The 21,704-nt window shown below is 38.0% G+C and overlaps 1 protein-coding gene across 3 annotated transcripts in view; it reads right to left on the bottom strand.

The window, feature by feature from the left end:
- Positions 1–500: 500 nt before the first annotated feature.
- LOC140904998 (dynein axonemal heavy chain 12-like) overlaps positions 501–21,704 on the bottom strand; it is an 84,561-nt gene continuing 63,357 nt past the window's right edge. The window contains exons 8-12 of one of the 3 annotated variants that reach the window (XM_073327472.1): positions 21,481–21,669; positions 5,259–5,357; positions 4,594–4,726; positions 985–1,143; positions 501–893 (exon numbers count right to left, since the gene is read on the bottom strand). In XM_073327472.1, the coding sequence (XP_073183573.1) occupies positions 869–893; positions 985–1,143; positions 4,594–4,718 (309 nt within the window). In that variant the 5' untranslated portion in view covers positions 4,719–4,726; positions 5,259–5,357; positions 21,481–21,669 and the 3' untranslated portion in view covers positions 501–868. Of the gene's footprint in view, positions 894–984; positions 1,144–4,464; positions 4,533–4,593; positions 4,727–5,258; positions 5,358–21,480; positions 21,670–21,704 lie in introns of those variants that run through there. The other 2 variants (XR_012156696.1, XR_012156697.1) reach the window with 2 other exon arrangements.

Below are 21,704 nucleotides of genomic sequence, written 5' to 3' on the forward strand. Positions count from 1 at the left end.
ACCTGGGGCTGATTCTGTCTTGAAAGAAAGGAGGAGAGATTGGAAGTGGACTTGGCCTAGAATTGTATATCAGAGGAAGGACCCACTTTGATTGTGTAACAGAGGAAGGTAAAAATAAAGCCAACAAAAAAGGTCATCAAACTAATTTCACACTGAAACGGATTGATTTGGATCATAGGCCCAAAGGGGAAAGGTTAGTATATTATTAATTAAATATTTCTCTTCCCTGTGCTTAATATGTATTGAAAATAAAGATTTTTTGGGGGAGAGGGGTGTGCAAAAAATCTCTTCACGTTCCTTTAAACTGCTTTGTAAAAAAAAAGTCTATCTTTCCAAACTACAAAAATTACAGGGAGAAGACAACAAAAATACATATATACAGACTTGAACATATAGTCACATATATGCTTTCAGACACACACACTTTTATTAACTGTCTCACACACTGATAACCTCTTTATTAAAATTAATTTTTGCATGTTTGCACATGTCAACTAGGTGTAATAAACAACAACAATAAGGCTGATATTCAATCTGTTAAATAATCTGGTAAATTCTCAGAGAGCTATTTAGTTAGGAAATATGCTTATGATATTCCTTGCTCCTAAAAGAGAAAATGATTATACAGTAACTAAACCCTAAGTAAGAGCTAAAGATATTCACCTCATGAAGCCATTTCTCAACTAGCCCCTTGGCACTTGCTGGAATTATTCGCAGCACGAGCTCTACTTTTTCATTTTCTGCTGACTCCATGTGAGTAATTTCTTTCTCTTGATTAAAAGTGAGCTTGGCAATTCCTTCAAAGCATTTACTTAGGTGTGGTTGGTCTTGGAGTGGATCCTTTGTCTCAGAAAGGATTTCTAAGAGCTCATCGTGGCACAGAAAGAAAAAACCTGAAGGTGATAAAAAATGAACTTTATAGATATTTATATAAACACATTTTATATCAATGCCCATAGCCAACAGATGAAATGGACTGTTTACCTTGGAAAGAATAGTCTTTTCTTCTCCAGATAATCATTCAGGCCTTTCTGAATGTCATCCAAAAGCGATTCTGCCTCCTTCAACTTATCCAGCATCTGGGGCTGTGAGATAACCCTCATGCCATTGGCTTCCTTCACTGACTCCTTCATTATTAGCCTCCTGGTGGGTGAGATAGAATACAGTGAATGTAATAACCATACTTCACACAACAGGCTCTCTCTCTCTTTTAAATTGAAAATCCCCTTATTACAAAACAAGGGGTGTTCTTTTTCTTCTACCTTTAAGTAGGACTGCCACATTCATTGCTTTTTACAAAAACGCAGCTGCTTTTTAAGCTACAGATAAATAGAATCTGCTAGGCGGTAATTCCACTCAGTCTGAATGCATTATTTTCTAAGACACTTTGCTGAGGGACTTTTTATTATAAAGTGGAATGAACAAGGAAAGTCCTTTTCTCATCTAATTATGACTGTGCTTTGTTCTGTACTATTAACCTACAATGCCAGATTGATCTGCTATTTTTTGCTTCAGCCAGTTCAATAAATCAACATGTTTTTCTGGCAAATTACAGAGCTAATTATTAAGACTTCATGGACTAATGATAAAAATAGAAATAACATAAGACAATAGAGAATGCTCTATCAACAACAAAGCCAGACAACACATCAGTCCTTTGCTGTGCACAGTGCAATCTCATGTTTTAGCATCACTGATTGTACTATTTGAACACAGTCTACAGGATTTTCTTTTAATAAAATATTGATCCACTATGTATGTTCTTCTCTGGACTGAAGCAAAGAGGTAAAACTGAAATGCATTATTTTGCAAAAATGTATAACTGTCCACCAGTTTACCGCTGCCATCACAACATTTCAATATTGTAAATCAGGAATGAAAAAATACATTCTACTCTAGTACTGGCAATAAGTCAAAGCTGCTGCTACACAAACACCTCCAAAAAATGAAATTTACAGATTTAGACATCACCGCAAGTTTCTTTTATGCAACAGATGCAGTCAACAACTGACAAAATATGATGAACGATGTGAAAATGAATGAGAAATCCTTTCTACTTATTAGTGTAAGTTTATTTTAAATACTTATGAGGCTGAAAACTTTCAGAGTGGTAGGAAAAGCTAAAGGCCCCTCAGAACTGTACCCATGCAACATTCATGGTTATAAATATAAAAACAAGCTTGTTAACACACATGTGCATTAAAAGAAAACTCATATTGTGACAGTCTTAAAATCTTATATGCAACTCAAAATAATACCACCCCGATGTATTACCATTTAAAATATTATGAGAGGGGTAATAAATAACTGAGATGTTGCCTACGTTTTTCAAAGCGCATACTGCAAGATGATATATAAATACAGCCAACACTGGTGACCTTACTTTGAGATTCTAAAGCTTGCTACTGCCATAAGGCATTTCTCAGTGTTCTGATATTCTTGGCAAACAAGGTGTCCTTTAGGTTGCTGGTCTCAGTATCAGGAGGCAAATCTAATGCTGTAGTACCAAGAGAAGCCTAATTTGCTCAAAATAAAGACTAGTAAAGACTTTCCATGAAGAAATAAACCTAAGTGTATTACAGAAGTTTCAAAACTGTGAGATTAAACAAACACATCAATATAAAAATCAATTTAGCTGACTGCACTGAGCAAATATTATCTTAAATGTATTGTTTTTTAAAAGCTCCAGTTTAGTACCAATTAGTTTAGGGTGGTAAAATACATTTACTCTGTGTGTGTGTGTGTGTGTGTGTACATATATAATAACTGTATTTGATGTTATATGTGTAGCAAGGATATTCACCATAGAGTCTAGATTTAGATGAGATAAACTTTGCAGCGAAAGAAAAAGAAAGATGCCACTGGGTAACCTTGTTTCCTTACAAAATAATTTTGGACTATCCATGTACCCAGCCTGCTTTCCGTGGACAGGAAATCAAGGCAGTAAAACAATGACCATGTAAAGAAGAAAGTTTTACTCAACGGGGGGCAGTTATTTTGTTTAAACTACTTTCAAAATGTAAGAATCAGTGCGAGTGGACTATTCTCACCATGTTTTATGACTGTTTTCCAGAGTAATTTGGAAATATGGCTGTCCTACAGATTAAAATGTACCCCACTATCTCTAACATTGCAAACATCAGTAGTATGGAAGCAATGTGATTAAAAATAAGATGTAAAATCTCCAATTTTTGCACAAACCCTCAGCTAAGCTATAGAGAATGAACTGGTTAGGCTATACTCTATACTAGTCCAGACTACACCCTATTTAGTAGAAACTGACAGATGCCAAAACACTGAGTGCTCATTGCAGTGACAGTTTTTAGATATTGACCACAGTTTACTAGATTCCATTTTGAGACCATTAAACATATGTTATAGGACATAAAACCATAGTAAGATTAGACTTGCAGTTGTAATGGTGAAATATGAGTACTCAGTCTCTCTCCCTCTCTTTTGACATGTCAAAAGGGGCTTCAAAACACAATTGATTATTAAGGCAGTGCCTCAGGGCCAACCAAGAATGAGGTCCCATTGTGCAAGGCACTGTACAAACACAGAGCAACAGACAGTCCCCACCCCAAAGAGCTTACTATCTAAATAGACAAGACACAGTGTGGGGAAAAAGGGGATAACACATAAGGAGAGTGAACTATGTGATGCCAGCAAAAGATTTGTTATAGTGAAGAAAAGTTTAGGGCAAGGGGTTTTGGTTTTTAATTTAAGAAAAAATGTCCTGGGAAATGCTTCAGAAAAATCATGTTCCTCAAAGAAAAATACACACTTTTCCTTACAGTGACTTCGTATTTTTTCTTCAAACTTTTACTTGATATTCTAATTCTTCTAAGGTATCTTGTTTGCAAAAAAGGGAAGTAGATTAAACAATTGGACATGCAAAATATTTTCTTACAAATCAAGAATGCTTTATAATACTATTTTACTCTTCTATATTGCCTTCCAACTGAGGATCTCAAACCACTTCAAAAATATTAAATAAGTAAGCCTCACTACATCCCTTTGAGGCATGGGAGCATGATAATAATAAAAAATAGCAATAAGAGTAATAGCAACAGTAGTGATAATAATAACTATATACATCAGTAAAAGTATTATCCCTGTTTTTACTGATGGAAATACCATGGCACAGAATGACTAAATGATTTAACTAAGAGGCACAACCACAGTATGCCAGACCTATATACAAAGCACAGATTTCCAAATTCCTAGTCCTGTGTTTTATTCAGTAGACCATCTTTCCCTTCACTTCAGAACCATTGGCCAAAAGAACACCTCAGAAAAAATCATGGTATAAAGTTTAGAAAACTACTGTTCTATAGTATGCATATATAGATCTAGCTATATTTACATTCAAGAGAAATTTTATCATTACTGAAAATTAAGGTAAAAGTAGTAACTGTTTTAGACTGATACAATTAAAGATTAAGCAAAGCTAAGGAGAACCTACTGCAATAAGGGCCCAGTTCTTCATACCCACTTGCATGCAGAATTTTCATTGAGTCCAAAAAGCAGCTCTGGAAAAAGAGGGTGTGGAGAGGGAATCAGACCCTAACTAGCTAACAACAACAAACTTACCAGTTCCTACTGACAACTTCAAAGTGCTTTCCTTCTACTGATATTTGGTTACATATATCGTGTGAGCAATACATGGTCACCAGGGCCTTTTGAACTTGCAGCCAGGTTTCCATAATCTCCTGCATTAGTCATGCTGGAGACAACAAACATGAAATTTCATTTGTTGCAAGCAATGAGGAATGTACGTGTTCCCTTACCACATCCAATAAATGCCATTTATACCACATATTAAAAATAAAGTGAGCTGTTACCAGATACAAATCACTCAACACCACTATATTCTTACAAAGTTAAAAGAAAGTGGTCTCAACTTCTGTTTTCTGCTCTACTTTGTGAAGCACAATGAAGAATGGGCCAGCACAGCTGCCTGTTTGTGAGTCTCACTTGGATGATTCACTTACTTACCGGATGACTGTGTCTATTGCATTTGGGCTCACACAATAAAAACTAAAGTGAAATCAATTTAACATAAAGAACTTTATGCTTCCCCCCCTCCTTTTTAACATTCTACACAGTGCAAGTAGCACCGCAAACTTTGAAAAGTTTTATATAATGAAAATTACTGAAGCATAAATCTCATAGGGTGCTGAAAACTGAGATGTAGCATGGAGATGAAATCTAAAAGCTAATTAAATTCAACAAGAGCCTCTCAAAAGGCAACATACCAGCTTAGCCTCCCATGCTAATATTTCGTGTTTGAAGGGTGCAATAAATGGAGGGCCTTTCATGGCCATAGTTTTCACAATGTGATCCTCCAGCAGAACCTGAGAGGGGAGAAAAAAAGATTAGATGCATGGATTACAGTACTGAATGGATGCCAAGGCCATGATAAAAAGAACAGATAAGTTAGGGCTTCTGAGGAGCTAAATTTGAAGCCAACCAGCAAAACGGATTGAACTTTATTACCTCTAGTCACTGCGAAATTCCCCAGGCAGTTGGATGTAATTTGAAAAGGTCAGAAAAAATTTTCCTGCACAGCATTACCGCTTCATGGTTTAAGGGTGTACATTTGTGAGATGTCTGCTCTAATCATTTTTATCGACTTGGTATAGAGAGACAGACTGACATACGAGGAGGCAAGCCAGATGGATCAGACAGGACCTACCGTTTGTTTCCTATTCTAAAATATCTTACAGTTTTCGGTAACTTTTTAGTTTGAACCATTTCAGCTTGTCCTTTGCTTTATTGAGAGAATATGCCTTATTTCTCTATGGCAGACAAAAAGGGAGAGAATGCATATGTCTCCTAGAGAACCTGGTGTAATTTTTTTGTATTTGATCTGGGAGTTCAGTGAACTCCCTATGAATTGGAAATATACATCTGAAGCCCAGTAAGTACAATAAGATTTTCTGGACAATTTTAGGTAGATTTTGTTTATCTTTGTTTGTTTTTGCTTTAAGGTGACAGTCCTCCCTGTAAAAGATTGTAACAATGACCTTCAACATATTCATAGTACAAGCTTTATAATCAATATGGCTGTTTTGCAAAAAAAACAATCAAAACATTTAATTCTTTGGGTTAGCATACACAAGAGGCTTGTAATCAATATGAACATTTGCTAACATTACACAGTCCATTTTTCATGCAATTAAAATGACAGGCGATTTAACACCACAAATGTGGTATTATTCACCCAAACCCTGAAAAAGTTTTAATTAACATTAGACTTTCTTTCACTAAGAAGTCATTCATCTTCCAGTCATAACACAAACACTATTCTCTGTGCACTTGCTCTGCATCCACTGCAGAGACATTTTTAACAGGCTTTAAAGTACGGCTGTGAGAGTTCATCTACTGTATTATGTTTATGGGACCTGCTTAAAGGCTCACTAAAACTGTTTCCACTTTGATAGGGAAGATATTTCTGTATGGCCATATTCCCTCCCCTTAAGCCCAAAACATTCAGAACAACAAGAAATTGCAAGTGAGAGGAACATACATCTTCCGACCAACAAAGCCTTTAAAGCAAGTCAGAAAGGGTTAGCTGTAGCAAGGAATGAAAAGGATTGTGAATTGTTCCGTTAATGGCAGTTGATACTCTCAGCTGAACTGGGGCTGTTCCTTAGAGGAAAAGAGACACCTGGGCTCCTAAACACAACACTTTCTTCAATAATTTAGGAAGCTTCAAAGGAAGACAAACACTCTTGCATATACTGGAGGAAACAAATCACATACGAGGGATTAAACCAATTTAACTGGACTCCTCAAATTCAGCCTTAAGACTTAGATTAGTATTTTATTAGCTGTCTGCTGTTGTCTTCTAGTCTTTGGAATACAATGAGAATCTAATACTTTAATGGGAGAGATGTGTAAAGACATGGGAGCCCCCACAACATTCTTTGTGGGCTACATAACAACAATATTTTGATTTTCTCTAACATTATTTTGCAAACAGAAGGACTGGCACAGAAATTAAGTTTCTGTTACTCTCTTGCTTTGAGCTCAGCCAATGATGAGCTCATCTGTTCTACAAATTTCTCCACAGGAAAGCTCCTGCATGCTGAAAATGAGGACTATTTATATATCACAATTTAAGGAGCCAGGTCTCAATTTTTTAAAAGAGTGTCCTGTCTACATATTTTGACACCATATTTTGTCTGTCCCTACTCAGTTTCCTCTTTGCAAAAGTGGCCTTCTTCTAGCCTAGTACTTCTGGTTCCTGTACATTTGTCTTGACTCCTCCAACAAGCAGTGTTAATAGCTGCAAAGAACAACAACTTCTAGAGGAGCGATTCCATGCACTAGATGTATTAAAAAGAGCTCAATGGCATTAACAGAGGTTCTGTTTCACTATTTTTAGAATTATTTGTTTTGAGAGCTTTGATACCATCAATAATGAGGTACTGACTTGTCTTTGGCCTTCAGCAGGAGTGAGTTGTGCTGCTCATTTATAGTTTTGTTCTTTTCTTGTTGAACATTCCCTAGAAGGCAGTGTGGGGCAATTGCTCCTATTCCCAAAAGGGCACTTTTATATGGAGTTGCATACAGTCCCATCTCTCCCATTTCCACAGGTGATTGCCACAAGATAGGCTTATGGCATTTTCAGTATGCTAACAGCACCCATCTTGCTCTTTCTCAACTGAGCGAGCCAGCCATTGGGAGACATGGATGGGAGCTATCTTGCTCAAGCTCGATCCAGAGAAGACTGAAGTGATGCCGTCTATCTAGGTTTTTAAATACTTGTCCATCGCCATTGTATCTGAGTGTCTCCATGCTGCGAGAAGCAACCAGAAGAAATGGTGAGGATGAAACACTGCCTGACATTTGTGATTCATACTGTGATCCCAGTGTTGAGGGCTGGAAGTTGAACTCAGCAAAGTTCAAAGCTGAAACCGGAAATAAGATGTGACTGTTTAACAGTGGGCTTAATCCATCACTGGGATAGAAAGATATGCTCTAACTCCGATGCAGAAATCAGACTGGTCCCTTCTCAAATTAAAATCTGTGAATCTGGGAGCAAAGTTAGATCCCCAGATGCTGCCAAATGATCATATAGGATCAGTGGTCAGGCATGCTTTTTTCACCTGTCAGGCCAGGAGATTGCAACCATTTTTTTCACATGCGGGCCTTGTGCTATTGTGATCTGTGCCTTTGTTTCCTGAAGACTGGATTACTGAAATGTGCACTGCATGGCACTTCACGTTAAATCAACCCATAAACCTAAAATGGTAGAGGTGGAGGTGGTGAAAGTGAAGGTCTGTTTAAGCGTGCTTCCTACTGGCTACACATCACACCAGTACTTGGCCATCTGCACTGGCTGATTACTGGTTTCCAGATGGAGTTTAAGGCATTGATTTTAACCTATAAAGTTCTAAATGGCTTGGGACCCTCCTACTTAAGATGTGCCTCTGTCTTTGTGATCAGTAGAGATGCCTGAGCTGGATCCATCTTGATTACAGCATCCTCTATGAGAGACCTGTGGTTTGGAACGAACTTCCTCCACTGCTCTAGCCCAACCAATGTTGTTCACTTGCATGGCTTACTACAAAGAATATCTACTTACTTTGCATGTAGCAGAAGGAGGATGAGGGTTATGTGGGGGTGGAGAATCTTTGTTGAGAGTTGATTCTCATGAGCAGGGTTAGCTGTTAGGTGCTAGTTTTATTGTCTCTTGTTAAAATCCTATAGATGGAAATAAATAAATGGCTAACCCTTTCAAAATAAAATGAAAAGTGCTCAAGGAAAGCACAGAAGAGACATGCAACTCTGGGTATTATACTGGGGATAGCTCAACCAGACTTGATGCCTTCAAAATATGTCCATTCCAATATTCACAATCACCAAACCATTCTATTTTAAAAATCACTCTGAGAAACACAGCTTTTTGAATCCCTTGTTATTTTTTATACATGAGAGTTGAGTACTTTGAAAAAAGTTATCATTCACTGGTAGTAATGTTTATGTTTTAAACAGCAGCTCACCCTTAAAAATAAATTAGATCTTCCTAAAGACAGATAATAAAAGTAGTTTGAAAAAGCTGGTGGACTTACTGTGTATAAAGATTTCATTTTACCAAATCTCTCATGTGAGCACTGATTCAGCTCAGGCACTGATATCATTAGAATTAACTTTCAACAAATTAGGTTTGGGAACAATGAAATGCAATTAAAATATTGTATGTGCTTCAGCGGGACATGATAATGTTTCATTCATGTTTAGAGGGGGAAAATAAAACTGAGAGAAACCACTCTCCTCCAGTCATTAAAGGAACTAATTAAAGCTCTTCTAACAAGGTAAAATAAGATTTTGTACACAGTTTCTTCAGCATTTCAATTTAAGATTCATATGCTTTTATATGCATACTACAGCTGTTAGAACAAGAATTCCTGTGTCTTTGTAAGATGAAAAACTAAAATAAACACCTTTCCAATCCATTTTCATTTTGTTAAGGACTTTCTCCAAAGCATGTTCTTTACTGACTTGGGAGCTAACATAGCTTAAATCTTCCAAATACTTTTCAAGGGCAATCTCTAAAACTTCCTCCAGAGAAGATCCTTCCTGGAGGGTCATGTGTTGAATCCAACCTAAGTAGCACAATTTGAAACTATAATGTCTTAGCATGAAAACAATTGAAACACTCTTCAATCTAAAAGAGAGTTACTACCAAATACAATGGACAGAGAAAAAACTTCAGAGATTCACTGCTTTTCTGAAAGCAAAGAAACCCCCAAAATGTAAGACAAGAAAAAAGACTAGCTAACAAAAAAAAATCCTATATGGAGATCTGAAGTTTGGCCCTAAATTTGACGAACTAACAGGTGAGTCATTTTGCTCATTCATTGTGGGCCACATTTTCAGAGACCTCAAATCAGCCTCTAAATTTATGCACCCAAACTTGCACAGTTATTTATACAGGTAAATAATGTAGTTTGTAAATGCAAACTGGATGTTCAGCTACCCAGTCTGTATGCCTCTATCTAGATTGTATGTCTAAATTCTATTTACCTATGCAAGTGAATGTGAATAATAGTAGATGAACATTTAGAGGCCATTTAAAAATCATCTCTGGGGGCTATGGGTTTACATCTTCACCATGTGAAAAAATCTACAGCTTCAAAAATGATAGAAATTACTGGGCTTAGTGTTATATTGTGATGGAACCTGAACTGATAAATTCTAAATTATTCTTACATTATCATATGTTTCACTCACACTGCCACTGCCTTACAGATGTTTTTAAAAATGCATTTTTCCAATTCTAAGCCTTCTTTAACTACCTGGAATTGGGTTATTAGTTCTATCAAAGTCCAAACAATAATATTTTACATCACATATAGTATTATTTACATTGGTGCAGCCTGAAATGCCTGACTTTTATAAAATCATTCGTGGTTGCATAGTTTTGACTCAAATTCATGGGTCAGATTTTCAAACACTCCCTGCATTGGCCTAATTCTGCTCCCATTGAAGTCAGCAGAATTCTTACCCCGGGAGAAGAGCACATGACTGACACGCACCTTGAATAGGGCGCAGAATAAATACATATGGTTAAAATGAGGCCCTAATTTTATTAACTCTGACCAGACAATTAGAATCAGAAAATGCTTAATCACCCCAATGCTATCAAGCAGGTAAATACCACTGCACTCCAAAACTGGCCTGTACACCAACTGCAGGACCTATAAAACATCAAAATGTAAGCCAGCTGCACCCCTGCAATGATAAGGAAATTGGCATTGCAGCCAAATTCCTACCTCACAGTGAAGTGATGGCTGAACTGATTAAGGGAGGCCTTAGAATGCACAAATCCTAGAGAAACATACCCTGCTTACTATACCAAGCCCCTCCACCGGCCAGAGCCTTACGGGACTGTCAACGTGCCAGCTGGACTTTGCAAACTCCTATATGCTGGACTCCTGAAAATATTACGACAGAAACACTTTATATAAAACTTCAGGAAACCAAACCTCATGAGTCAGAAAGGAGATTAAAAAAAATCCCTTCATAACCCCAAAAGACAATTAGCAAAAGCCCTCTGCATCCCAGGAAGTTGAGATCAGACTAAAGTAACCACAGGGAGGGAGGATAAGTAACAGCAAACTCAAAATGGCTGCTGGCCTGGAAAAAATTTCAAGACCCCACTCAGGGAACAGGAGAGCACCAAACCAGTCAGGGTCCCTGCATCCCTGCAGCAGCCAATCAAGACACCGAGTAGGGTGAGAATCAGGGAGCCCCAGACCCCAGTTCCTTCCAACCCAAAGAGAGGGCCCATGGTAGGGGAAGGAAACTCTGTATGCAGATCAAACCCTTACCCTTGCCTATAACTCCTGGAATTATATGATAGCATAATGTTTTTTGAGCCTTACTTTTAATCTAGATTCTTATGCCATGTCCATCAAGGTGGTATCTGAGCATCCATCTTGCTGTTAAAGTTTTGTACATTTATCAAAACAAAGAAAGACCCAAATCCTGCAGTCATTATTCAGGCAAAACCACCACAGAGAACATAAAAACGAGACAGAGAATTACTAGTTCCCATCAGAACAGCAGCTAAAAGTTACTTCTTGAAATAAGACTGTTGCTGTAAAGGTTATGGATTTTACAACGCATACCACTACAGATAAAACAAGTTTGAATATGCAAACCTTCACACAGAGATATTAAATAGCCATTCCGTCACATTTTATGTGAAATGCACTATCAAGTCCAAAATGGAATTCCTACTGCATTCACTCTGGGGGATTAAGGTAACATTAAAATCCTGATGATATTCAGATTTATTATTTATTTACTAGTTTTTCTGATATTGTCCATGATCATATTATCCAACTTAAGGCTCATATCACAGGGTGCAGATGTCTTGCATTTCTTTCTTAAGTTACATACTGGCAAGTTGGAAATCTTGTTCAACCCTCAGATTCTCAACTTAATCTCACTGCTTTCAAGATTTAGAAGTTAACTGTCGAACCATTTACCCAGCAGCAGTGGCAGAGACACCTTTTTGAACCAACCTTTCTCTATCGTCTAATATTAGCGGTGGGATTTGATACTGATTACTTCATTTCTTTAATACTGCTGAAATACATTGCTCTTGGTGCTTTCTCAGCTGATAAAAATTGGCTCCTGGTTTAGTTGCATCATTATTTCAATAACTGTAATATTTATTTCCTTTTAGCCAGCCATCCTTTTTCCTTCATGCACAGCCTCCAATCTTTACTCGTAGTACATTATTTACAATATTTGTATTACACCAGCACCCAGAGGCAATGACCAGGATCAGGGAACTGTTGTACTTTGTACTGTACAAACAGAAGTAGACATGGTTCTTGCCCTGAAGAGCTTGCAATGAAATTTAAAATGATGCTGTTAGATAATTTTCCTATTGTTCTTGCTATTCTCATGTCATTCCGTTATTGGTTCATGTAGAGTACATTTGTTGCTGACACACAGGCATGAAGTTTAAAGTGTTACTGTTGGCATTTAAAGGTAGTTATACTTCTGTCCTAGATCTCCCCTTTTAGGTGAATTATCATTTTTTTCTATTATTTGTATTTCAGTAGTGCCTAAGCCGCCTACCTGGATTACGGGCCCATGGTAGAAGTGTACAAACTCATTAATATATCCTTTTTTTCAACCAGCTCTACCAAAGAGCTTACAACTTAAATAGACAAGACAAAGAAAGGACAGAATTGAAAAAGAGAGGCGGTGAAGTGACTTGCCCAAGTCCCTTTTTAACTGAATGAAGGAGACACCCTGCAGGGAAAAACAGTATCTGATCATGTAACTGAAGACATATAATGCACAAGGGGGTAGAATTAAGGTTGCATATGTTTATTATGTGTTACTACACTCCAGTCCAATTGTACAGGCCATAGAAGGAGATGACAATTATAAGGAACCACATTTACAAATCTCTACAAATTAACAAAAATAGTTTGTCTATACATTATAATGCCCAGATTTTGTGTGTGACATCTCAGGGCCTGATAAGGTTAGAAGCAAGTATTTTGCATGCCATTGGGAATCTCTTTTTTCTACTTTCTAAAGGTATAATTCTCACTTGGTAGGCCTGATGTGTGGAGAGATATTGGATTTTAAAAGTGTCATTGATTCAGACCTGAACATTGCCTCATCCTGCTCCTGAGACCAATATAATGAAGCGGGGGAAATCCCCATGTAAGGGGGAAAGAAAAACACTTCTCTGGCAGGTTATTTTGTGAAAAAAAATGGCTGCTGTTTGAGGATGCTCAGAGCATTGGAACATTAGTAGTCCTAATTAGATGAACTAGAGTAAAAAGGGCAGGTGAGGTGCGTAAAGGGACAGCATAAAAGCAATTTTTCACATGGTTACTACCATCATATATATGTTGAAGGTAGGTGGGGGTGCACATGGGTATATCACAGAGAGAGGACATTTGCAAGCACACATTCGCGAACATGTACATACACAGAGAGAGAGCGAGAGCGAGAGAGAGAGAGAGAGAGTACACAGTGTAAAATAGCGAAACTACTTAGATAATTCTTTCATCACTCTAAACACACCATAGCATAATTCAATCTATCCATGCAATATTGTTTTTGAAAATCTGTCATTTCAGAAAATTACAATTATACTAAAATGGAAAAGTCTGAGCCTATCACAGTATAAAGATGCTACACCAGAACTTGCTCACAACTGAAAAGCAGTTGTTTGCAGAGATATGGTATGTAAATCTCAATAGTCTGATCAGCTACTAAAATGAAAATTCAAACCATATGCTAAGAAACACAGCCAGCTCTAATCTCAATTCACAGAGCTGACAGAGGAAACATTTCAAGTGTTTCATTATTAGACATTTCAGTGTATTGATGTCTGAATCAGTGAAAGAAAGAAAGAAAGAAAGAAAGAAAGAAAGAAAGAAAGAAAGAAAGAAAGAAAGAAAGAAAGAAAGAAAGAAAGAAAGAAAGAAAGAAAGAAAGAAAGAAAGAAAGAAAGAAAGAAATTGGGGGTAGTGAAGGGAACAAATGGGTAACAATAGGAGACAAGACCCAAGATAAAGACTAGAGTGGTGTTAGGTGAGGTCTAAAAGATGAGGATGCAAAGTTTGAACTTAATATGGTATGCAAAGGAGAGCCAAATAGAGTGATTAAAGAGGGGAGTTGTGGCACATTTAATTACATGACTAGTGTACTTTGTACTACAACTTTAAATACATATGAACACTGCTGCCTGCAGACACAGGGAACCACTGTGAAAGGCAGAGTTGATGCAGAGTCTTAGGAGACACATTCTCCTATGGAGACTTTACTTTTGTTCTTTCTTCCTGTTTTCCATAATATAAAATAAATGTATGTTTTGACTGAAAGCGTATGTTTTCCTCTGTGTACAGAAATGCAACATGAATGGTGTGGTCCAATCAAAGGCTGAAGAAGATAATTTTAGAAACTAAAAGCTGGCTGGGAGAGATAAATGTGAGGTCAAAGAGGACAGAAAGGAAGAAGTTGCTGTAATCGAGATGGGAGATAACCAGGACATGGACAAATGTTTCATTTGCACAGAGTTGGACCAACATTATGCAGATGATGTACAGCTCTACTTCTCTTTCACTCTATATGACCATACTACCAAGATGGCCCAAAGCTTGGACAAGATCAGCTCCTGGATCAAGAACAGTTGGTTGAAGCTGAACCTGCACAAGATGCAGGTTACACCAATAGACAGAGAAAAGCATTTGGAAGAGTTTGCAGCCATGGTGCAGTCTCCTCCGTTTGAGGGCACATGCTCTTAGCTGGTCAATTCAGTCCATAGTTTAAGGGAGTTCCTGAATTCAGCACTGATGCTAAGCTCTCACATGGCAGCATCCCAAAACAACACTTTCTGTCGTCTCCATCTGGCCAAGAGATTGTTCGATCCTGGCAGATAATGACTTGGCCTCAGTTACACATGCCTTCGTCACCTCCCATCTGGACTACAAAGATGCAATACGCCTGGGCATAAAGCCATCAGCCCACGGAAACTCCAACTAGTCCAAAATATTGCAGTTAGTAACCTCAGCAATACAGGCTATTGTAAGCACATCACACCCATCCTCCACTCCCTACACTGAATAACGAGTCAAGTTCAAGGTCTTGGTCCTTAATTTCAAGGTGATCAATGGCCTGGGCCCAGCATTTTTAAATCATAGCCTAAAGCTCCAGCACGAAGACCATGGCCAACAACTCCCCTGGGGAGAGGATGAGAGAAAGAGTGTTAGTCATGCCATTGAATTCACTAGTGGAAGGCACCCAGAGACTACGGTGATGGGGCAAGCATAAGAACCTATATAGAACAGACAGAAAGGAGGATTTGGGGGTAAAGGAGGGTACCAAGAACAGAGGCCACTCTTTCCTCCTTGATACTCTGATCACCCTTTGCTTTCATGGTCCCTTACTCTCCAGTCTCTCAGATCACTTTGCAGAAAGATTAAGGAGGTTGACCACAGAGTAAAGGCCCTCAGACTTGTCCAGGAAGAGGTAACCAAATATTTCACTGAGAGAAATTTCAGTGGAACATAAGGAATACCAGGAGGGAATCAGAAGAGAAGGAAATGCCTTGTGACAACGTCAGTGCCTTCTTTTAAAACCATTAGGGTGCTAGCAGAAACAAACAGCAGTAATACTGGTAAATCAAGACAGAGATTATATATTGCCTACCAAGGAATTTAAAGATGAAGGGAGGAGCGGCAGCAGTTTAACAGACAAGTGCGTTCAAAACTCAGCATTTGGAGGAGGGATACTACACTGAGGGTAAGGAAAAAGATGAGAAGATACTGAGAGGTTTAGGGTGAAGGAGAGAGATGTGGTTAGTTAGTGAGGACATAAGGTCAGGGGTATGTAAAGGAAATGGAGTGAAAGTAATTGTGAGATAGCTCAAGGTTAGCAACTGGAGTGAAAGGAGAAGCACAGTATTGAAGGATGTTTCCAATCTTCTTAAAGAAGTTGGTGAGATCCTGGGAAAGAGGGAGGGGCACAGGGTCTGAGGATGGAATTGAAGGCATAGAACTCCATGGAGGGAGAAGGAGAAGTGTTGTTAAACAGGCATACTCAGTAATACGCAATACTCAATATTATGCACCTTTCAAACATACTTGGAGAAAGGATGGTGATAAAAACACAGACAGGAAATAAAATTTTAAAAGTCCTTATTTTGAATTATGTAATTTTATACATTAAATCCAAGAGTAAGAAACATGGAAGTGCCTAAAATTATATAAATTGCAGGAGGACTATCTCTATTCCCTCACATTAGCAAGAAGAACCTATGTGTTTGCTTTGGAAAAATAAATTTAGGAGACAATCCCATGGAAAAATTAATCCACAGGGACACAGCTATTATTCTTTTTGACACTTCACTATGGAACAATTTATGAATAAATCTACAACAAATAGATAATGATGGATTAACCTGTGTCTTGAAGATCTGAAAGGTTAAAAACAGAGGAGTTGTTCTATGTTGTATGTTACCAATAAAAGCAAAAGCTCAGTGCCTATAGCCTTTGAATGAACAGCTGTAGGGCCCAGTTTTCCATGGTGTTGAGTGCTCTCAACTCTAATTGTCTTCAGGAAGTGCTTAGCACCTTGAAGGTTTGGGCCTGTAATTAATTAAAAATTCATTACAGAAAAGCCTTTATCACTTTTGTCTATCCTGCTGCCAAAGAATAATTATTTCCAACAGTATATTTTTGAGTTCTTTGGTTCAATCTAATTTGAAATGACTCTTGTAATAATGCTTCCAACGCTTCCCTCAAAATACTTCTTCACAGGTTAACGAACCTCACCATTTGGAAACATCCCCCAAAATTAGTCTATAAAGGTACTTCTATCTGATTGCCATATACAATACTCACACATTTCATCCTAAGCTTTGTGAGGTGCGTATGTCTTGGTGAGCCATGGATGGAAAGTAGTCACTGATATAGCAGGGTACTGACCCATTTCTAGTTCTGAAAATCACAACCAAGGGAGTGAATTGGCACAGAAGAAGCCTGAGATCCAGTGGGGGAAATCAGAACACAGTTACAGTAATGCAGCTTCTAGATGACAAATACAGATCATGGTCAGATCCTTCTGTGCACAGAATGGATGAAGAAGGCTGATGCAGGCTGGTCTCCTGCACTATATGAAGAGTCAAGCAGGCCTCTGAGAATGCACATTGCTCAGTGAATGGATTGCACTTTACAGGAAAGTTGCCAGGTTCAATTCTCTGAATTCTCTGATAATTTCCATTAGCAATGTACACACTTGTTCTTTCCTGGCATTCACCATCCTGGATGAGCACTGATGTGTTTTTAAGGTGGTGGGTCAAATATTCCTAAATCTTCTTGAGCTTCACCTTGCATGATGGGCGCAATCTGCACTGGGGATGGTGGCTGGTTATTGCCAAGTTAGAGAAGTTATGGACTTCTCTAGCTCTGTAAAATCCCATCATATTTGACTTATCTCCCCTGCAAAGTAACATAAGAGCTCTTTGCAGCAGTGGCACCAGTGAAGAGGCTGGGGGAGGCTGGGGCAAATGTCCCACCTTCCCCCAAGTTTTTGCACTTGCTCAAAGTTCCACAGGCTGCGGAGCCGGGGGGCCAAGGCCCACCGCTTCAAAGCAACGTTCCCCTGCTAAATCTGTGCAGCTGCTGCTGGAATGGTCAGAGCATCACTCCGTCTTCCATGGTCACACCACCACTGAAATTTGACTCAGCTGCCCCTCCAGACAGAGGGAGGGGAGGCCAAGCTAAATTGCATTGCAGCCTGGTGCACAGGATCTCAACACCACTTAAATTTGGCCTGGCTGCCAGTCTGGCCAGACGATGGAGGGACAGCTAGGCCAACTGATGTTGCAACTTGGCACACTGGGAGTCTTTTCCTGTACAGCAGAGCACAGGGAAGCCCTCTGAGAACTCAACTCCAGGAGGCACAGACTCACACACTGTGTGGGTAAGAGATTCCCGGGGCTCTTGTGGGAGGCACAGGGGGGGCACAAGCGAAAACCGGAATGGGGTCCCTGCTACGGGAAGGGCTGGAATCCCCCCCCAAGAAATATCTGAATTTGCAGTAGTTAGTGCTTGGGTGAAGTATCTGGGATATAGAGTCTGGATTGAAGAGCCATTTCACTATACAGAATAGGTCAGCCAGTCATGATTTTGCAGCTGTGTTGGTGGAGGAGTAGAATTGTTGCTTTACTTCTATTACTGCAGTGGCACAGACTTGGCTTGCTCATTAGTGTTCTACTCTTTTGCCTCAGTAATTTGTCAGTGGAAATCTTCATGGTTGGTGAGAAAGGAGGGCCTTGCAGCTGGATAATTTGCATTTCTAGAAAATATTATAAGATAGATAGATTCAGGAACCTTCAGGGTGAACCAGCGTTGTTGATTTGCTCTCCTAATGGAAGGAGAAATGTAATGATCTCCACCTATGTGAGCTAGTGATCAGATCAGAGGAGAGGAATGCTTGTTAAGTCTACAACATTCATTCCTAGGCTAAAAGATCAATCTAGCATGTTGAACATATGGGACCAGATATATTTTGTGTGAACCCTATTGGCTCCATGCAGGAGAGGAGATCAGATGCTATAGTCTACATAGTGGCAATCACCAAGAACAATGTTCTGGTGGTTTACAGGTTTTGGTTTTTGTATGCATTTTAACACAAGGTGAAAGTATAATATTTAAACCTGCCAGACATGTTTAGAGTAGTATCTTCCAACTCAGTCTCTTAATTTTTCAAACACACACATTTATTGTTAAGTTGTTTGTAAAATACTGAGTATATTAAGCACAGACTGAGGAAAAGTATAGGAAGTAATCATTAGATATGCTGGTTTTCATGTGAGGAGAGCCTACCTAAGTAAAAGAAGGCTTGACTGAAATTTCCTGGTACATCATCTAGTAAATTACTAGAACTTACAGTGACATAGATAATGCTTGCCTGGCTGACAACATAATTAGTTGCACACATTTACTTGTGCAAAAGCAAGACTGTTGTACCTTTGAAAATAATATTGTGCATCCAATACACATACAATACTAGGGACAAATTTTGCTCTCCATTACACTGTTGCAAATCTGAGTAACTTCACTGGAATGAATGGAGCTACTCTATATTTACCCTGGTGTAACAGAGAACAAAATGTGGCTCACTCGCCAGGAATAATAATTTGGCAACAATTTTAAAAAATACAACCCTACATGTCTAAATTTACTAGTCCTATTATCAAAATTGAGAAAATTATGGCAGCGATGTCAAAATCTGTCAATTAAGCGATTACAACTGTAATAATTCTTTTCATATTAATAATTAGGCACAATATTTGTAATCTGTGCTTTGCATTTTCACAGTACAGTACAGAAAGCTTATGAAGAAATTATTGGGCTTTGCATTAACGCTGATGGGTCCCCGTTACAGACCTGCTGAAATTTTAACTCTCACACAAACATAAGAATAAATAAGTTGGAGAATGCACATATAGAGTACACATATTATTCTGACATTCATTCTTCACTTTGGTTTAAGTCATTCCATATGTGCTTAATGCTCTTTGGTGCTAGACTGCAGCATATTTACATTGTAATATCCACTCTAACTAGTGGACAATACATTGTCTGTATACCAGATTCTGCATTGTTGAAATTAAAATAAAATAACATATTAAAAAAAAGACCATTGTGTGACACTTTTGGAATATAGTTTAATGTAATTCCATTTCAAGGTCTACAATTGAAAACAGTCACCCATGTTGTCATTACTGATATTCTACCATTTTGTTTCTCAGGAACACAAACTGTGGTGTAAGAAAAGGGCTCATATTTATAATATTAGGGGTCTCTGCTCCAATTTATTTAACTCCTATTAACAGTAATGGTAGTTACTCTCATTATCAATGGAAGAGAACTTCATACAAGAGGTAAGCACAGAAATAATGAATTTTTACTTGTTTGTCATTCTATTAATTTTTTAATACTCTGTCCTATGACAACAGCAAAATTTAAAGGCAAAGAATGTGTATTTGCTAGCACACACCACTCCTCCTCTTAAACTGAAAGCTGACAGGTTGTTGTTGCAAAAAATGAAAAAAAATCTTTCATTGAGAGCAGCCTGTTTAACCTTTCTGTTACATGGTGTGATTAAATTTACTAACTGATTTTATTAAATTTGCAAGATAGTATATTTATCTTCATTTTGGGGACAGTGTGTGGATAAAATTTGCAAATATATTGGTCAAAAAATAGACCAGTCTCGATGCACTGGGTTGGCACATTGTCAAAGCAGAGTGAGTTTCTCTCTTTTTCCCTCACACACGCACACACACAAACAAACACCCACCATGAATGTTGCCAATAGAGTAAAATTTTCACATTAATACTGGAAGCAACTCAAAAGAACCCCGGCCGACATCCCATCTGTTCCCAGGAATTAAATTTAGAAATCATATGTAATATAGACATTTCTGTCTGAATATTATAAAGCTCTGACACATCCAGGCTTTCATTAAAAAGCTCTGAGATGTGACTTGAATAACAATTTGTCTTAGTTAATTAGTATTTTCAGTTTAGCATATTCACTTTCAGACGTATTGCTGTTTGCACATGGTAATTTAGGTAAACAGATCCCATCCACAGCTGCATCAATTAACACTGCTAATCAAAACTGAATTCAGGTAATTAGGCACATTTATGCAAAAAGTGTGTAATTTGGGGGGAAAGCTAGATTCTTCAGTAATATTCCAATAAGCATGAGTCTCTTTTTGCAGATAAGATGAGGAAATAAAGTGTAAATCAGCACTAATACATACCTGATGTAGCCTCAGTGAAAAATATCTAAATTAAATCTCACTGTTTAATTGGCCTGTATTTTCAGAAATTGGACTGTATTTTTGTTTAAATGTATTCCTCAATGTTTCCATATAGAACAGTTGTTTCATGTCTGAATAGAGGGTTAATATCATCAGACAGGACTTACAAGGTTGTTTCTTCAAATATTTATGTATTTATGGGCTATGCTGGTCAAACATGCTCTCATATCCTGTTTAGCAATTTCTTAATGAAAATGCCCTCAGCGCATTTTCATTTTCTTTTCTTCAGAGAAGGCATATGTTAGCTATCTTCAAGAAACCACCACTAAAAATGTCTCTCTCTTCTCCCATTTATGTAAGAGATCTCTTCCCATGTTCACCTCATCTTAACAGTGCAAAATAGTAAATACCAAATTACACCAAAATACTCCAGGTTACAAATTACTTAACTTTAAATTTCTACAGCTCTGTTTTCAAAGCCTCTTACTAAATACCAGTTCCCCTGGTTTTTTTCTACATTTTCACCGAACAACATTTAGTAAAGCACAGGGACAACTGTACATTAATATCAAAGGCAATACTTAATTTGTATTAGACAATACATTCAAAGTAGGAACACTCATGACAACAAACACATAGTCTTTTACCTTTTGACTCATCATATTCCAGGGTCTTGGCTAAATCCCAGGTGTACATAGAGCTTTTATAAGTGACATGTTGATTTTAAATTCTTCAGCTTTTGTTTTCATAGTTGTGGGCACTTTCAAAAGGCTATGCAAGTCTAGCTGACAAAATACCTTTGTCAGTTTGTAGATAGTCTTCCATAAATTCTGAACCTGATGAAAAAAATTGACAAAGGGAATTATTGATT

This window comes from Lepidochelys kempii, chromosome 1, assembly GCF_965140265.1.
Source record: "Lepidochelys kempii isolate rLepKem1 chromosome 1, rLepKem1.hap2, whole genome shotgun sequence".
Classification (NCBI taxonomy): domain Eukaryota; kingdom Metazoa; phylum Chordata; order Testudines; family Cheloniidae; genus Lepidochelys; species Lepidochelys kempii.